This window comes from Leptonychotes weddellii, chromosome 2 (assembly GCF_054177405.1).
Source record: "Leptonychotes weddellii isolate Sample4059 chromosome 2, ASM5417740v2, whole genome shotgun sequence".
NCBI lineage: Eukaryota > Metazoa > Chordata > Mammalia > Carnivora > Phocidae > Leptonychotes > Leptonychotes weddellii.
In genome coordinates this window covers 47,009,351-47,029,157 of record NC_138370.1, presented here as the reverse complement: position 1 = coordinate 47,029,157, position 19,807 = coordinate 47,009,351, and the positions used below count along the sequence as shown (strand labels likewise).

At 41.7% G+C, this 19,807-nt stretch overlaps 1 protein-coding gene across 2 annotated transcripts in view; it reads left to right on the top strand.

Annotated features, from left to right (window-relative positions):
• The window catches only part of GALNTL6 (polypeptide N-acetylgalactosaminyltransferase like 6), a 956,008-nt gene that overhangs the window by 790,536 nt on the left and 145,665 nt on the right, over positions 1-19,807 (top strand). For both annotated transcript variants that reach the window (XM_081810998.1, XM_081810995.1), the window contains one exon: positions 1,685-1,868. In XM_081810998.1, coding sequence (XP_081667124.1) covers positions 1,685-1,868 — 184 coding nt within the window. The remainder of the gene's footprint in view (positions 1-1,684; positions 1,869-19,807) is intronic.

Genomic DNA, 19,807 nt, shown 5'->3' with positions numbered 1-19,807 from the left:
GAGGGAGGGAGGGAGGGAGGGAGGGAGGGAGGGAGGGAGGGGCAGGCAGACATATAAATATGCAGGAGAGATCTTCTACAGGATTCTGTGGCTTCCCCACCCAGCCTTATCAGGGCCACCAAATAATAATACTGAAATAACCAAACCTCATTATTTCTAAAAGATGTTTTTTAAGATATTTAAATGTATTTTATTCCACATGCCACATCAGATCATCCAAATAACCAGAAAGCAGATGTTCATACTTAAAAGTTCTTTCGGACAATATATTTGTTATAATAAATACCAACTGAGTGCACATTCTTGGGGAGAAAATACGGTTGGCCCCTTAAACAACACAGGGATTAGGGGCACCAGCACCCTGCACAGTCGAAAATTCACGTGTAACTCTGGACTCCCCAAAAACTTCACTACCAATAGCCTGCTGTCGACCAGAAGCCTTATCAATCACAGAAACAGTCAATTGACACTTACTGTGTATGGTATTATGTATTATATACTGTACTCTTACAATAACTTAAGCTAGAGAATAGAATGTTATTAAGAAAATCATAAGGAAGAGAAAATACACTTACAGCACTGTACTGTATCAAAAAAAAATCTATTTATAAGTGGACCTGAGCAATTCGAGCCCTTCTTGTTCAATAGTCAACTCTCCGTCACCTGTAGCTGTTCCAGGTGAGGCAAAGTGTGTAAACGCCAGTTCCCTGTGCTGCTGAAGTCTCACCATAATACTATCTTCATGGAAAAGGAAGGAGTTGGAACTCAAAAAGATATCACCCGAGAAGCACCATGGAGAACTGGAAAGACCCCAGGTTTTAGGATTGGACTGTTAAGCAGGAGTTGCAGCCTGGGTTTTGCTCTCAAGAGACGAGTGACCCTTGATAAGTTATTTAGCTTCTCTGAGCTCAGTATCCTCACTCGTAAATTGAGAATGACAATAGTAGCCACCTTATGGGGTTGCTGGGAGGATGAGAAGTAGCAAGAGTGTAAATCACTTAGCAGTTGCTCAAGAATGTGATAGTAGCAGGAATAGGAACCATAGTATCAGGCCAGCTAAAATATTTTTGGTTAGAATGAGAAAAGATAAAACTGTATAGCTTTGATAAACAGAGTCTATATCAAAGGACAATAGCCAAATAGAACATGGTAAGCCTGAGAGCAAAGAATTCTCTGTGTGATCTATCAGTATCTAGTAGGGAACAGCCATCATGACCATCCTAAGATTAGAGGCTAAAAAAAAGGAATCATGAAGTTAAATATTTACATTTTGGAACCTCCAGAAAGCAGGACGATATTTTCTCAGCAAGCTCCCACTGTATGCTTGAAGGAACACAAGTACTGTTTATACTCCACGCATGTTGGATGCACTATAAAATGACAGATTGGGGACAGGTCAGAGCAAAAATGTGACAGAGGGAGAGCTAAATGGACTTCTGCAAGTCTCTCTGGAACATAACTTTCTTAAAGGAAAATGCGACAACACTAATTGTACCTAATCACTGTCCCATCACATTAAGTCCACCCTTGGAAGAGATTTCACAAAGTGCCCTAACAACGACAGGAAACCAGGCTGCAAGCAGCATCCCTGCATTAGGAAGGATCTGTAGGCTTCTCTTTGCTGAAAAATGATAGATGGCCTAGGCGGGCATGTCATTTCCTATTTTATGCTTTCATTTTTCAGACCAAATTGCACTAAACCACAAAACCATCGTGTGCCCCATGATCGATGTCATTGACCACAATCACTTTGGGTATGAGGCACAAGCTGGGGATGCCATGCGAGGCGCCTTCGACTGGGAAATGTACTACAAAAGGATCCCCATCCCTCCAGAGCTCCAGAGGGCAGATCCCAGCGACCCTTTCGAGTGAGTAGCGGCTGAGGGAGGGGCCGCGGGAGAGAGGGCAGGTAACTCATTTCAGGCGCGTCAACTTGGGACCCATGAGGACAATTATCTCTAATAAAATGGATGAAAACAGATGGCAACAATATCCGCACCTTGGAGAAAAGTCAGACCTACAAGTTGTAGCAAATTACAAGCGGCAGCGAATACATGGATCATCCCTTGTCAAACTTTGCTAAGCATCAGAGGAAGTGTGCAGACGTGAGAATCAGGAAAAGGCAGAGTTCACTGAAAATGCATATTCTCCTTGTAGATGTTCTCTTCCTCTTCTCAGTTCTCTCTGTTCTTTTGCCTTTTCCCTAAAGAATCATTTAAATTAACTATTTTACTTTAAATGATATAAAATATGAAGCAGTATTTAAGCCTCTGTTTACACCCTGTTGGGAATCATGAGGGAAGGTGGTGTTTCTGAGTAGGTGCTCCCATAACTTAAACTTGGGGAGTTCAATCAAAATGATATATCTGGCATAAATAATCTTTGATAACCCTGCCATTAATTTAAATTCTATATAGATAAGAATTTACAATAATCTATTGGTCTCTACAAAGTTAAGTTCTTTATTTTTTCAGTGTGGACATGAGAATTGTGCATGTCAAGAAAAAGAAAAAATATATATATTTAGCTTAGTTTGCCCAACTCTTAGGACCATTATTGGCGAATGGTGAACTTTCTCCAAAAGTCAGCCCAGAGATTGCCCAAGGCATACTATTATCTATTCCTCCGGCTGTATCCTTTTGATCACATTAAAATTTTAATAAATTTAAAACTATCATATATTTTTTCTTAGGACAAGAAGAATGTCTGTGATTGAGGCTTTGCATACTTTCTAAGGATCTGTTTAAAATGTGTTAAAATCAATATTGTCTTTTCGTTAATAATATGGGCAGTAAAAGTTTGCAGTGGCGAAGCTCCCAAGTATAAAAACCACTTCTGTAACACTAACCCTTTAAACTACAAAAAATAATGTGATAAACATCAAGAAAATGCTTCTTGCAATTCTAGTCTCTGGAAAGATAAACTCTCAGGAATGCTGAGGGGATTTCAGAAGACATTAGCCTGATGAAAAGGGAGAGGTAAAAGATTTATTTTGTAATATGAAGCACACTTATCAAGTATCCAGAATTTCCGAAGGCCTCTTCATACTCTGAAATGGCTGGGAAGTTGTTGAGAAGAAATAATAAAGACCCATTGTTACTCTTCCAAATGCTTTGGCCAAGATTTCAAGGATATTCAAAACTACTAGAAAAGTTCTTTAGCGGTGGAGTTTCCAGTAAGCATTTGAAGAGGGCCCAGCTGGAGAGATAGATGTTTGTCAGGCTTTCCTGAAGTTAACCATCGGAAAGCCTTGGCAAAGGGGTCTACAGGGGATTTAAAGCCAGGTTGGGGCTTGGGGGAGGATACAGAAGGACCCTAAATATGGTGGAACTGCCATTAGATGGCAGCTGATAGGAACGGCCACAGTCTGGTTGCTACTCTCTGAGGTGGCCATGTTTTCAGGGCTAGAATTCATCCAGGATGGTTTTCCAAATACTCTATAACAGTGCCTGGGTTATAATGACCTTCTACTTTACTTCCCCTGCAGTCGCTGAGTGGGGCTCCTGTTCTCAGCGGAAATGGGTTCAAAATGGTACCAAGGGAATCTCAGATGGTGAAAACTATGAAAGTATTCTCAGTCCCTGCACTGGTAGCTGAAATGGTGTGTCAGGCAGACCCTGGCTGTGGCAATCACCATATCAGGCACCTTGCTTAACCCCAGAGCTTGCAGAGTTGGTAACTTTCAGAATTAAATTACCTCTTGTTCCTGTCACCGACTTCGGTGGTTGCTCTCCATCAAGGATTGCATTCACCTCTTGAATACTACTGCTTTTCTGGCTTTTCAGTCCCTTTGATTCCTAGGAATGTGGACACCTTAGCCTTTTGTAATAAATGGAGCTTCCAAGAGATGTCCACTTTGATCTTAAAAATTGCATTTGCCTTCCTGATAATAAAAGAATGGTTACCCAAGCAGCTATGAGCAGTGTATCAGCAATTCCATTATCTTCATAGTCACCTGAAGGTGTTCGTAAACAGACAGACGTGCTTTAGGCTAAAACTTGCTTCTCTAGATGTAAAACTTTAAGATACACAGAGTGAATGCAGTCTATCTAAGTATCTCTCGCATGGACTTTCATGTTTCGGGTGGCTTCTGTAAGGGGTGTGTGGTTTTCTCTGGGAGGCGGGGAGAGGAGGCTGAAAAGACAAGAAGAAAGGAAATGAAGAGGAATATGTAAATGTATTGCAAACCCCAGGACCTTTCATGCAGTATATATGCAAACTTTATCTTTCTGTAACTAGTTTATAGAATGCCTTAAGTGGCAAAACCTCCATTCTCTCATTTATTCTGTCATTATTTGCATCTCCAGCAACTAACTATTGACTATGGTAGTGGGTTTTTCTCATCTGCAAATTCTGTGAAATTAGTGGGGCATGAACAGTAATTATTAATGAATGGAATTGAAAATTTCATGGTATTATACCAGTGCATAAGTATAAGTGTTATTTCTCAAATACTTGGCTTCAGTTATAATGCATATATGGGTCAAGGTATAAACTGTATTTCTCAATATAGGTCACATGGTCAGAAGAATTCAAAATCTATCAACTTCCTAAAATGGGAATCAAGATCCTCCACAATCTAAGAAGGAAAAGGAAAACTTGCAGATAACTTCAAACACTAAGAAAAAGATTTACTTACATTTGCAAAGGGATCTGGTTTTCAGACAAACTGCTCCTAGAATGTGAGAGAAAATGCAATATTCATAGTTCAAATTATTATATGGCAATCACAATTCCAATTGGATTGAATATATCTGAAAAACATTCTTGTCTTCTGAAAAAAAGAATGCAGTACCTGCCCCCTTTCTGATGGCTTATATCATGATGTGATGCTTTTAGGAAATTCTTATTTGTGGATTTATAAAGTTTCCTTATTCCTGGTTTATCTCTAATCCCAGGCACTTAGGAACGTAAGCCTTTTCTGTGACAAAACGTAATATGCTCCTTTAGTCATGATGAAAAAGAGGAAGATGTTCATTTGCTTTCTGATCACTAACTTCTCCAACCTTATCTCACTATCTAGAAGTTTAGAAAAGACCGGAAGAAATTATCTTATCCAATTTCCCTTTAATACAAGCAACTACTAAATAATGTCCTAGAAAGGTGACTGGCCTCTTCTTGAACTTGTGAGGAAAATAATATTTGCTACCTCAAAAGACGGTCCATTCCATTAGATTGATTGACAGAAACCTTTTCCCTTACATTAGAAAATCTGCTTCCCTAATCCCAAATTCTCCTCCTTGAGATACAAGGCATGTCTAATTCCTCTTTGATGATAGAGCTGTTAAAAGTATTTTAAAACACCTGTTATCCTTATTCCTCCAAAGGGGAAAAAAAGAAAACTTTTTTCCTTTTCTGGGTTAAATATCCCCATGCCTTTCAGGTCCTCCAGAATCCTGCGATAATTCATGCTCATTGATGTAAATGTTCGATACAGGTAAATTCACTTTACTCCTGCAGCCTCGTCCACGTTTCTCCAACTTCTTCATAAGGATAGCATGAAATAGCCCATCTACTGTATCAGGGACTCAGGCCCTAATGTATCAGTCTGTCAATCATAGAAATAAAGTTAATTTCTAGGGAATTTGCACAAAAGGATATCATGCTTCCTTTTGCCTAAGTACTCACGATCAATTCAGCAGCCCATTCAATTTTCAACTTTGTAGAAAGTCTTTGACTTGTAGATTAATTACCTTTCTTCTGTCAGTCTTCCTCTGGCAGATCTCCACAATTCCTCAAGGACTTCTAAAACTTGGGCGTTTTAACCATCATGAATGGAACTCTTGTACATGGTCTTTAGAGAGGACAGACATTCTCTATTTTCCACCCATATATACCACCAATTTCCCAAATTTTAAGAATAAGGATATCTACACCTGGGGGGAGGAGGGATAATAACTTTACAGGCTACAAATGCTTATTTATTCTCTCAGAAACCCCTATGTCTGCAGACATATCAGTGTGAATGCAGTGACTCCTCATCTAGGCCAGTTACCTAACCTAGAAATACCTCAGAGCATGAATAGTGATGCCCTTAGTGGGGTGTGAGTGCAGCCGAGATCTAGCCAGTACTCTGCTCAGAAGGCCATGGACCCAGGCTTAACCAGCCAGGAAGAAAAGGGGTTCTTTCTCCTTTGGTGGGTACAAAAACTTCACTTTATTAATGCAAAGAAGAGAACAACAGATTGAGAAAAAATTTCCTTGTTGCCAGGAATAAACAACAAGTTTTGTCAGATCTGACAGATAGCATTAACTGACGTTCAAAATTTTAAACATCCTACTGAACATCCAAATTCCAGTGGGGATTGAGCAGCACCTTAGTTTTGCTCAGAATTTGAAAGTAAAGATAATCTCTTTTCCTCAAAACTTTTTGCATGTGGGTTTGGACCAAATATTAGTCAGCCTGAACTGAATCAGAATTAGTAAGGAATAAAACTGACTCCCCATGGAAAAAGGGACCGGTCAAACCATGGATGTACTGTAGGATGTAAAGAAAGAAAGGTAACTTTAAAGGTCTTCTCCTTTTGGATTGAATCAGGTATTGCTCATTTTCCTTTTTTTCTGTCCAGCCCCTATTGGGCCACCTTTAAACTAGGACCATCTGTTTGGTGGGGTGGGAGAATTTTTTTTCATACTCTACTTCTCAAGCTAAGTCAATATTCTCATGAATTTTGCTGTGATCTCCAACTAATTGCTTCCAAACTTTGCCGCCTTTCCTCAAAAAATCCAACTGAGGCACATAAATTACCATAGTCTTAGCTGCCTTGGCCTCAACATCCTACCAGTTAATTCTCTATGAATGGGGTTTTAAAGCTGTAGTTTCAAACTTTTGAGGGGATTAGGTTGAAAAATACATTCATCAATTTAGTCTAATGATGAGTTCCAGGAGTGAAATAGGACTTTAGCTTTCCAATACCTCAACCACGGATCTTGCCTGAACTTTACATTATTCCAGACACCAATTAATCTAACCAAGTAACCTGCCTCATTAAGCCTATGTAATATGCAATACAAAACCTAACATTTGTCTAGCATTTCACACCATGTAAAGCACTTCACCACATTATCTAATTGATCCTTTGTCATAATGCGTGGCACAGGAAAAAGTAGCTATTGTTATTTTTCCAGTTTTGCAAATAAAGAGACAGTGGAAGAAAATTAACTAACTAATAAGAGGAAACATCAGGACTTCAATCGACATCTTCATTCATTCATTCAGATCTCAAATTTTAGGTTTACTCAGTCTCATAGGATTCAAATCAATGCCTTTTTTCATTCATTCAGACTTTAAATCCTAGAGGTAATCAATACTTTTCCTCTCCTTTGAAGAGACACTTAGGCACCCATTAAGTGAAATAGTTTTATAAATGTCTCATAGTGAGTCTGTAATGAAAAGCAAGAAAGGAACCAGATTGCCTCATGGCCCATACTGTGTTCTTACCGGTAGACCAAACTAGAGCTGATCGGTTGAAAATGTCAGCTTTCAGTTTCTTCCTAATGAAGGGAAATGTCAACAATGCTGGCTTCTGGTCTGTTTATAACAAGATCTAACTCAATATTTGACAACCGCAAAAGGACAAAATGTTTAGGGAAAAATACTGTCAAATTCCTAAATGGTGTCCTAACTGCAGAGGGTGAGAATAAAGGAACAGAAATGGCTCAAGGGTCTTAAAAACTAATTAAAACATTGAATAAAATCAATCTTCCTCAAAAGTCCAGAATGAAACCCCACTGAAGATTTTTTTTAAACGTGAAGTAAAATGTTGTAACCTGACAGAGATGTTTCACAGCAAACTTGTTTATTACACGTCTCTCCCCTTTGAAGACCCCCTCCCCATCCCTTGCTCTCTCCTGGCTCTTTGCCGGCCACAGTCCTGGGTCTCTGGGGGAATCACCATCTGATAAACAATTCTCACCAACGGGTCGTGAGAATACTTCCCCCTTGTCAGGACTGCTCACCAGAAAATGACTTTCTTTCCTCCCTCTCCAGAGGGAATGATCTTTACCTCAGAAAGATGATCCCTACTATTTTCTCCTTGCTTCAGCATCCAGAAAAGCATTAGCAAATTAATTCCTAAATCAACAATCACTGCCATTATTCTAGTGGTGTGGTCCTGCTCTTTCCTTTGCCCTGCTCTCTTGAGATCACAGGTTTCTGAGGAAGCTCTGGCTCTGTGATGCCTCTTTCTGGTTTCTGAGCCTGGCTTTGGACTTTTGAAACTTCTGTTTCTGCCACCGCTCCCATGATGGTTTGCTGAATCACAGGAGACCTGGCAGGTTATACTGTTTCGAAAGGAGGTGAAACCCTAGTCCTTCATCCTGAGAGAGATTTTTATCCCTGTTTACCAGTCACTCAGGACTGTGGTCCCAGTGGGACCCCGGAACACCCTGGTTCCTCTCTACCCAAACCTTACCATGACTTTTGTTCTAGCCCCCCTCCTTTTTCTATGGTAACATCTCCTCTTGAACCGTGGACTTCCAACTCTTATTCCTGGTCTTGCTTCACTATTGCCAGGTTAGTTAGCCCCTTTATAGCCAGACTTGAGACTGAATTTTTCATCTCAAGCACCCCTGGGCAGAATCAGCCTATCACCCCTAGACCTCCAGCGTCATCCAACAGTTATCAGTAAAACTGCACCACTTAAGACTTAGCAATGGCTTCCTATGTGTCAAAGAATTATGGAGCTCACAATGGGTTGATGACTTTTTCTTGTCCATTTACCTAGTCTTTCAACAATTAACCACTTTGCTTGCTTCCCAAACAGGTGTCCTGAGTCCATCTTTCCATCTCATGTGTGATGACTGTTTTCTGTGTCCTTCCCCCACTCGCCAAGATGTGACTTGATTCTACCTACATTCACTTCTTATCTGGATAATTTTATGGGTTCTGTGCTCTGTGATATAATCACCCTCTGACCAGATCTCCTGTTTGTGGGCCCCCAGCCTTCTCTCACCATTTACCTGAGGAGAAAACCTCCATGAACATCTGAAAGTATTGTCACAGCCCCCTCCCAAGTCCCCAGGCTGCAGCAACATTTACTCTACCCATGACACCATCACACCAGGGTGTGGCAGAACTTAACAGAACCCTCTGCCATCACCCAACTCTCTCCTTCTCTCCCGAAAGACAGGAATATAGACCCAAGGCCTGTGCACAGTCAGCTTTGTTTTCTTACCTGAGGCTTTCCCGCTAAAATACCTCTTCCAGTTCTGCTGTCTTCTGCACTTCCTCCTCCAGGCAACCACTCCCTCTTTCCCCCTCTAATTATTGCTAACTTGGATACCAGAATGGAAACTCTGTGAGGGCAGGAAGACTGTTTTATTCAATTTATTCCGCCCTGCATCACTAATACCTAGTTTCTGCCCATAACAGGCACTCAATAAATATTTATCAAATGGATGAAATAAATATTAAGTTCAGGAGAGGAAATGATCCGACAGGGCTGTGTATATAAGTTCAGGAGAGGAAATGATCCAACAAGCCTGTGTATATTTGAAGAAGAGGTGAGAGTTTTTCAGAAAAGGATACCAGACGAGGAAATGCTGTGGCACAGTATTTGCTAAGCACTGTATTTGTAGGGTTTTCCCACACAGACTCATTTGAATACAACGGTAATTCTTGTAGAATGGTAGAAAATTAAAAATAAATAAATAAATTCTGGTTGAAACCACACTTCAGAAGGCTTTTGTTCTGCATGTAGAAAGAAGAGAGATGGTAAAGGAACGTTTTAGGAAAAGCTATCTGGTAGCAGAAGGCCTTCCTGGAATAATTTATATTATAAATGACAAAATCATTTTTAAAACCACAGTCCAGAAGATAACAAAATCTTTGACAAAGAAGCAAGTTCTCAATAAAGTAATGATATTGATCTTTCAGTTGTATCTATTTCTAACAAACACCAAGATGCTGTAAGAATCTTGGGTTGCCTAGGGATGCCTGGGTGGCTCAGTAGGTTAAGCATCCGACTCTTGATCTCAGTATAGGTCTTGATCTCAGTTCAGGTCTTGATCTCAGGGTTGTGAGTTCAAACCCAATGTTGGGCTCCATGGAGCCTACTTAAAAAAAAATCTTGGGCTGTCTAGATTCTAGACAACACCTACAACCCAATGAGAGCAGCGCACTATGAGCAGGATGCCCAAAAGGCCATGCTTGAGCACAGGGCTGGAGGGACCAGTGGACTTGGCGAAAATTATAGTCTTAGAACTGGGAGGTAGATAGATAAGCATAACAAGCCTGAACAACATACACAAATCTGAAAGTCAAGGTAAGAAACAAACCCTTACATGTAGTGTTCAGAGGAAGCCTTGGATGTTTATATTGAAAAAAATGATGAATAGTAAAGTCTGTATCCAGGAGTCAGCTTGGCCATGGCTTGATGATGCTTTGATGATACTGGGCCTGAGCAAAGAATCAGAGGAGAGAAGGGTTTATGACTTGACCCAAAGGGCTGGACAGTGGACAACTGAAAGTCTCTAGTCCTAAATTCTCTGCACAGAAATAGAACACATTTGGCTGCAAGGGCTAATGGTCAGAAACCAATTCCATGATTGTGTGTGTGTGTGTGTGTATATATATATGTATATATATACACAGATATATATATACACACACAGATATATATACATAAAATCATTATTATATTATATTATTTTATATTTTTACATTACTATAATTATGTTATAATTATGATGGTTGTATTACCATCATATATACAATGACATATATACAAATTTTGCTTGTAAGTCACTTCAAATTATTTTTAAAAGAAAGTGGATACATATGAATCATAGGACCGAAAAAGGAGGCAAAGCCTGGCTTTGAGTCTCTGCTGAGGTCTTCTGAGGTGAGTTGTCTTTATTCCAGATCACATGTGGCAGTAGGTGAATGTCTCAGTCTGATCGGGTTGCTATAACAAAATATCACACATTGGGCGGTTTATAAACAGAAATTTAGTTCTCATAGTTCTAGAAACTGGGAAGTCCAAGACCAAGGCGTTGGCAGATTTGGTGGTGCTGGGCGCCTGCTTCCCAGTTCACATACAACCTGCTGTGTTCTCACCTGGCAGAAGGGGAAAGGGGGCGCTCTGGTACCTTTTTCATAAGGTGCTAATCCCATTCATGAGGGCTTCATCTTCATGACCTAATCACCTCCCAAAGGCCCTATTTCTAACCGTCATTATGTTGGGGGTTAGGTTTCATATGAATTTGGGAGGACACAAACATTCAGTCCATAGCAGTGAGAGTGTGCTCAGAGATGAGTCATACATACAACTGAAAAGATTCAGAAATGAGGCAATTCCTATCTCAGTCTTCTAACAAAGTTAGAGCAAAAATAAAATGCAATAAAATATAGTAATGTATTTACTTCCCTTGATATAAATAGAAATGAGTTATATTAGAAAAGCAATATACTTCTATTAGCTTACCTATAATGAAGTAATTGGTCTTTATTGTTCAGTGTTCCAATGATCTATTTGTTGTCCAGGAGCAACACCTACAGTGAGGCCACATTCACAGAGACACTGGTTTTAGTCAAGACCATCGTTCCTCCCTTCAAAGAAGTAAGCAGTGGTTATAATGCCAAATGGCAGGGATAAGGTTTAGTTTCTTTTCTTTTCTGTTCTTTTTTTTTTTTTTTTTGGTCTCATTTCTTGGGTAGATCCATCTGGAAATATGTTAAGGAAAAGAAAATGTCTGTTTTTGTTTCTCGGAGTGCCAGTGGAAACTGAACAAAATGAACTTTGAGAAAGGGAGTTACACAGCATAACTCACTGGAAAGGCACAGGCCCAGCCATCTGTCAGAGTGACGGCCTCACGCTGGCTGGGCCGTGGTGAGCCAGAGCCTTTAGGCTTCAGTCTCGGACCCAAAAGTGACCTAGAGGGCACCTTCCAGACCGAACCCTCTTTAGTTATGGAACTCTGTGGAAACACTAAGATGTCCATTGTTTACATCTCTGCCTCCTATGTTTTGGCTTGTTCTTCCATCAATAGGAACAAGAATGGAAGACAAAGAGTGAACTTGGCCTAGATCCTGCTTGTGGAATCAGCTGAGCCAGAGCAAGGGAGTGGGAGATTCACAAGGCCAGAGAGTTTTCCAGGCTGCCCTGGACTGGGAGGAAAACTTATCCAGGGCTTCCAGAAGGGGTACAACAAAAGAAGAAATTGAGCAAAGAATGATAAATTAGAAGTATAAATGAGACAAAAAAAAGGAATTACATCATTAGCCAGAAAAGAGGAAGCAGGCCTGAATGGCATATAAGGAGAGGCTAACCGTGCAGGGCAAAGCTGTGTGTGACCAGCAAGAGAAATCTGGGGTCTGCGCTTCCATAATGTCAGTGTGGGAACAGGCCTCTCCGACTCCACAAGTTTAAAAGTTCAAGAAGAAAACAGACTTGCCAAGTATTTTTCATTTGTTTCGCACTGCTCCAAGAATTAAATTTTAACTTTTTACAGTAGTAGAAATCACCATCTGGACAGTAATTGAACAGGCTTCAAACATCCAGTCACAACCCAGATGCACAGAAGTGTAACTTTCATCTCCGAAACTGAACCCAACAGAAGTGCAGAGCCCTCCTTCCATGAGAGCAAGCGGTCTACTCCTGATGTGCTCGGGGCCCAGGGCAAGAGTGCACATGAAGGTCCAGGTGGCTCATGTCTAAACATTTAGAAGTTATAAATCAAACTGGCACACTAATGAATTTTGTTCTATCCCACTCCCTCGATAAATAGACCCACAAATCAACCTGCAGGGCCAGGTGTGCATGTGGAATTCCTCCAGAAAGTTCTCCAGGTTGTTATGGCAGCATGGGGCAATACAGCAGCCCATGGCTAACCTCTTTCCCTTTCCACTTGTTCTGCCTGCACCTTGACAGCCCGTGGGCACAGGCAGGTTGAAGCCCACATGTCCTATTCCATCCACAAAAATAGCCATCCTTTGGGCACACCTCAGCTTGAGGTATAAACTCCAAGCCACAGAAGGGAATGAAAGAAGATGTCACAGGCCTTAGAAGCAGGCTTGGAACCCTCTGTATAGAGAATAATGCAGAATCTAGGACATAGTTTGTAAGAGGTGTGCAGGGGTGCATCTCTTGGCCCCAAGGGTGGCCCATGCTGTGGGGAGGGGAGCATCCAAAGTTGCTCAACGCATAGGCTCTCCTTCCTGGGTCTGAGGTCACTAGACAGCAGTGAGCCTTTGATCTCACCAAGAAGACACCTTCTGATCCAGGACTTGGTCTCTTACAAATGAGTTCCCAGTCAATTTTCAGTTCAAACCCAATCCATTCAAAAATCTAATTCCATATCAGGATTGTTTTCCTTTCCAAATTGCTCAGCTCAGATTTCTTCTAGTCTCCTCTCTGGGATGGCATCTTGGTACGAGGGATAGTCATGGTAGGGGACATGGGTTAGCTGAAATTTTATCTTTCTTTGCTAGCTTCCCCTGGATTCGGATTGAATGAGCTGATCTTTAAAAAGAGGCTTTTGTTGGGGTGCCTGGGTGGCTCAGTCGTTAAGCGTCTGCCTTCAGCTCAGGTGATGATCTCAGGGTCCTGGGATCCAGCCCCGCATCAGGCTCCCTGCTCAGCGGGGAGCCTGCTTCTCCTTCTCCTTCTGTCTGTCTGTCTGCCTACTTGTGATATCTCTCTCTCTCTGTCAAATAAATAAAAATCTTTAAAAAAGAGAGAGAGAGAGGCTTTTGTCCTCACTGGACACCTTGCTACAGTGTCCACAGCTGTCATATCTCTGTCACATCTCTGTCTTGTGTCTTGGCATGAGATGACCCCCCTCCCTTTGACTCAGCCCTATCTAAGTTCTAAGTTCTTGGTCAGTGCTAGTCCTGGAGACCCAGCTCCATGCTCTAAATGATCCCTAGATTTGGTTTGTTCAGCCCCAAACCTCAGAGATGGGTCCTTTCCTTACATTGTGTCTGTTCCGTCTGGTGTTCTAGATTTCAAGTCTCATTTATGTACCTCTTGTCCCCTTTCCCAGACATGCAAGAACATCTCGCTGTCCTCCACATATATGCAGGCTATGGGACCTGGAATATTTTCTTCCAGTTTTATTTTGAAAAATTCCCTAGAAGTTATGGATAACTAAACAAAATCTGAGAAACTAAATTAAAGAAATCAAATTCCATCAACTGTGCTGAGTCTAAAAAATAAACTAACTTTAGGAGACACATGCTCCAGTAAATATGTGTCTGTCTAGGACTTCTAAACATTCAAATAAATTCCACGGAAAGACCATTTTCTCAACTGAGGTTACATATATAACCCAGATAATTTCACCTTAACTAACATAGTATAGTGAATTAAATATAGCGACAAGAAATTCATTAGGACTACTGCATAAAATAAAACAGCTAAAAGAGAATTTTACCTATGGATCCTCTCTTGGTTTATATTTTCAAGTGCAAAATATAAAGGAATTCTTAGATAACGAAGGCTAAATCTTCCTACCTGAGAAAATGTCTAAGAATGATGGGCAGCGAAAAGACGACCGATAGATCAAATCTTTAGAAACACCCTATCTTTTCAACTTGGAATTATTGTAGAAATCTAACCCAGAATGAGACTCCTGTTGTTGTAATGCTAAAGTGAACCTAAGAGTCAAAACTGCAGTTGGGACAGGTTATTGTTTGTGTTATACTGCCACCTGCTGGAAGGAAGGGGAAATTGTTTTAAAAGAAAGCATTGAGAAAAGGTCAAAATCCTGGGCTTTGCAAAGGAGGTTTTGACTCAAATTAAAGGTAATGCACCCTGCATAATCCAGACAAATAAACCCCAGGCAGAATGTCCAAAGTGTCCCAAGTTGAAGAAGGACAAAATAAACCCTGATTGTAAAATCATCAGGCAGCCCACACTGTGCCATTATTCACAGGTGAGTTAATATAGTGACAAAGTCTTTCTGATGATCTCCTCTCACAGAGCTCTCTTGAAAGAACAGGGGGACAGAAAAAAAAAGGTAGATCGCAGAGATAAATGGCTGGCACGAGAGGTAGAAAACAAGACTGGGAATCAAAAGGCCCGGCTTCATTGATTTGCCATATGATTAACGAGACTCTGTTGGTCAAGCCTGGGGGCTGCAGTTAATATATTTTGATCTAGAACTCCAGCATGGTATGAGAAAATTGAAGCCTTGTCTCTGCTCTCCCTGTCTGCTGACGAAGACAAAGACATAAACAAACACCTACAAGCATGGTGATTCATCCGAAAGTGGATGCTTGTGCAAGCTACTTGGAGTTGATTTGCCAAAAGGGACTGAGGCCAAGCAAATCGGAGGGGGTAAGCTCTGGGCGGCACTTTGAAAGATCAGCGCCCAAAGAGGAAGGTGGGAGGGGAGAGTTCGGGAAAGCAAGGAGAACAAAGGACTTTCTGGGAAAGGACCTTTGGAAAAGCACTAGGGAGAAATGGATGGGAAAGAGGAGGAGCGGGCTCCGGTCAGTCATGAAGGGCGGAGGGCAGCCATCATAGACGTTAAGCGTGGCCAGACCCCAGGTTGGTCATTCCCTTCATTTGTCATCTTGGAAAATTACTTCTCTGGACCTGATCAATAAAACACAAGGATATTGGCCTTGATGGTTGCTGAGGTCCAAAGCCATTGCACTGAGGGGCAATTCTAAGCACAAAAAAAGTCTAAAGTGATGTGAGGTTGTCTTTCAAGAAACTGTTCACCTCCGAGTGAGGATATACACGTCAGAGGAAATGTTCATATATCCCATCTCCCACAAGACAAACCCAAGCAGAGATTTTAAAAATTACTAATCATCATTACAAAAATGGCTTTTGTCATTTGTTGAGCTCCTATAACTGCCAGTTAATGCCCTAGATGTTTCACTTTTTTCAATTTGGTCCTCACAACAGTCTTTTTGCTAATAATTCTTATTATCTTCATTTACCTGATGAGGACATGGAGGCTCACGGAAGTTGAGTGACTTGCTCAAGGTCACACAATTAAGTGACAGCAGTGAAATTCGAGTCTAAATCCGACACCAGAGCGACTCCCAGATGCCTCACTATTTCTCTACTATAGAAAAGCAATAACGCTAAAATCAGCCTGTTTCACCGTGTGGGAATAGTGGGAAGTTAATTCTTTACTCCCAGGTCTTCAACAAGGTGAAACTGGGATTTTACACACAGAGAGAACGAAGTTACACCGATGTGCCTTTCCTGTATTACTAGCTTGCTGAAATATTTTAAATTAGACCCTCCGAATGCTTTTGAGACTCTAAAGTGCTTTCTAGTTTAACATTTTTTACTAGCTCCACCAGTAACAACCCCCAATTTAATGGGCTGTGTGTGTGATAAAGCTGAAATTACCACCATTCTCTCTAAGCTGCAAAGAAATATGACTTACACAAAAAGGCCTCTCCGCAGAGTCTACATTTGCTGAGAGAACTAACCCTGGGCCGGTTTGTGGGCGGCTGGCCTCCTCAGCCAGCATGTAACTCAGGCCCAGGAATAGACAAGTGCCTCTCCCTGATATGCTTGCATCCTACCAGTGCTGCTCCCAGCGCTGGGTGATGGTGTGGGTGGGTGGTGAGAGAGGGACTTTGTCTGGGCCTTGTTTCCATAGAAACCATACCTTACTAGATCTCTTCAAGGAGAGAGGATAAGATCAGCCCTTAGCTGGGATGTTAAGGAAGCTCTTCTTCCTTATTCCCCTCCCACGTCCTATTTCTTCGTGCCCACACCTGCCGAATAACCGCCTATACCCTGGCTGAGGACACCCCAAGTGTTCCTGAAGGACCCAGCTTGTGCTGCCATCAAAACTCTCTCCCTTTAGTATGGGTTCACCTTTCTCCTCCTCCATGAATGCCCATTCCTTTAATGTGATTAACACTCAACAGGGTATTTGATGTTGAACTATGCATCTCTAAAGGAACCTTCTACCTTCTAGAACCTGGATGCTTAGTTACCCAAATGAATCCCTCTGAGCACATACAGAGAGGATAGGTATGTTTCTGTAGGCATCTTCCCTAAGACACCAAAATGTTTTTTCAGATACTGACAAATGAAATGTCATATTATTACTTCAAAATAGTATTCAAAATACGGTTGCTATTATTAACAATGATGCCTTGAATTTTGTCTAGCAACTTACAGTTTACAGAGTAATTTCATATGTATTATAATATCCACTTTACATGTGAGGAAACAGGTAATTAAGGTCTTATTCAAAGTCACATGGTCAAGAAAAGCAAAACCAAGAACTTCTAACTCGACGCTTTTTCCATTAATGAGAAATGTTATTTAACCAGTGTTCTAAAAAGAAAACAGGAGAATTAGGTGGTGAAATATGCTGCTCAAAACCAGGAAGAGAAGAAAATGGGCTGCTCCCAAAGTCACCTTCTAATCAACTTGACATCCTGTGTGCTTAACTCAGGACCTTCCAGTCCAAGTGACCAAAACATAGCTCAGGCCAGCCTCAGTAGAAAGGGGACTCCCTGGACCCATAAAACCCGGTGGTAGGAAAGGCAAGGGCCTCACTTCTACAACAGCAGGATCTGGGCCTTGAACACCATCTGGACTCACTTCTGTCTCTGGTCTCGGCTTCTCTCATCCATATGGCCTCACTTCCCCAGGCTGCCAGACAGCAGACAGTGAGGATATCTCACCACCTTGCGAAAGACATGACTTGTCCCAGCCTGGCTCATGGTTGCTCCTGGCCCAGTCATTGCTACCAGAGTGGATTGGCATAGACCAATCCATGACCATAGACCACATGGGGTGTGTGCATGTGTGTGTGTGTGTGTGTGTGTGTGTTAGGGTGCAATCCACTAGGCCAGGGGTGTTCTTCTGGACTGACACAATAACAAATGTCCGTTATGCCTGGATAATCAGACTCCAAGCTGGATATTGTGTACAATAGCCTCATCAATAGGTCAATTTTTTTTTTAATTAAAATGCCCAATATTTTCTCTTCTCCACATTCTGGAAATCTTAGGTTTATCGTTTGTAGGAAAACCATAATTTAAGGGAGAAATTATAACCATTTGTCATTCCAAAGATATTGCTGTCTGTAGGTACCAGAGTGCCCTGAAGTTGAAGAGAAACCAGAGAAGGCATCTTTTTTTGTCCCTCATTTGTATTCCAGACACGATTGGCTCAGGACACTGGAGTCGATGAAATCTGCCCTCGTGACCTGAGAATTGCTTTAGGCAGCCCCCTTCCTCCTGGCTCTCATCCCCTGGCCTTTGCAGGCTCCTCATTCCCTCACATTTGAGCCCCAGCAAGATTAGTAAGAAGGACCGAGTCGGCCAGGTCCCATCATTTAGAACTCGTGTGACTGCAGGTGATCATTCTCTCCCGGGAGGAAGAGCTCTAATACTCATCCCATTCAGCAGTAACAGAACATTAAAAAAGGACTTTTGTGATATTGTGGATTTATAGTTAAAGCCTCCAAACTGGAGGCTTTGTTTACTTATCAGTGGATAACAAAAACGTGTTCTTGCCAGGAGAAATGCTAAATATCTATGAGAGAGGGAGGAGTCTGCTTTTCCAGCCCCCAATTTAAGAGAAAAGGCCTCCCAGGGAACCACTTGAAGGCATTGAGGAGAGGTATTACCCTCTCTTAGATCCTGCTGGGTTCTAGAAAAGCATCTGCCTGCTCCGGGTTACCTCTGGATTGGAGAGTCAAAGTGTTTCCAGAAGAGTGTCACCTGGCCCCGGAGCACGGAAGCACAGGTAAAGACAGGCTGGTGTCTGGTCTCAGTGGAGCTGTCCGACGGCTGGTGTGCAGATGGAGCTGCCTGTGACACCAGGATAAGATTGGACAAGACTGTGCTTTAGCTACTTTTGCCATTTGTCAGGGCGAGGATCAGAAAATTTCACATGGGTCGAGTGGGTAAAGAACCAGGCTTGCCATTTCTTTGAGGTACTCTATTCAAGAAAACTGCCTGCCAAGGAGAAAAAGACATGGGTTGCACTTCCAAGGCAGGAGTTAAGGGAGGTGGTCCCAAGAGATCAGCGTGATATCAGAAGAGCGCCCTCGTCCTAGTGGATAACACCCCCTACACGCGTCCACGCACACACACGCACACACATCCACATGCAGTGTTTGGTCTTCTACCACGACAGAAGGAACCCAACAAACAAGGGAGACCTACAAACAGTACCAACTATGTACCAGCTGGCTGGGGCCATTGGTCATTTTCCTTTGATCCTTCCTTGTCCAACCCTGGAAAAGCCAGAAGCAAAGTGAAGAGAGAAGGTGAAATGGGGAGAATGCTAAGACACTGCTCTCTATCTTCTTCACGACTTGTTCCAGAACCACCAGTGAGACCTATGTTGAGGATAAAGAAGGAAGAAGTTTTAAAATGAATGAACAATTAAAGCTTTTATTTCTGATTGAATAAGTATTTTTTTGTACCTGAAGAAGAAACTACTCTTCTGCCTGAATTCATCTATAGTCAAAGATCTGGGACCTGCTCAAGATGTGACAGAAGGACAGGGAAGATGACCTGGCAAAAAGTTCTTGAAAGCAGTCATAAAACAGTTTCCTGATTGTTCATACCAAGTTCACACTGATCAATAAACTGTCTGTGCTGCATTTCATCTTTCATTATGTAGTTAACGACTTTTCTCGTGGTAAAGGAATTTTTTTTTTAACATATATTGTATTATTTGTTTAGGAGGTACAGATCTGTGATTCAACAGTCTTGCACAATTCACAGCACTCACCATAGCACACACCTTCCCCAATGTCTATCACCCAGTCACCCCATCCCTCCTACCCCACCCCCCACTCCTGCAACCCTCAGTTTATTTCCTGAGATTAAGAATTCCTCATATCAGTGAGGTCATATGAT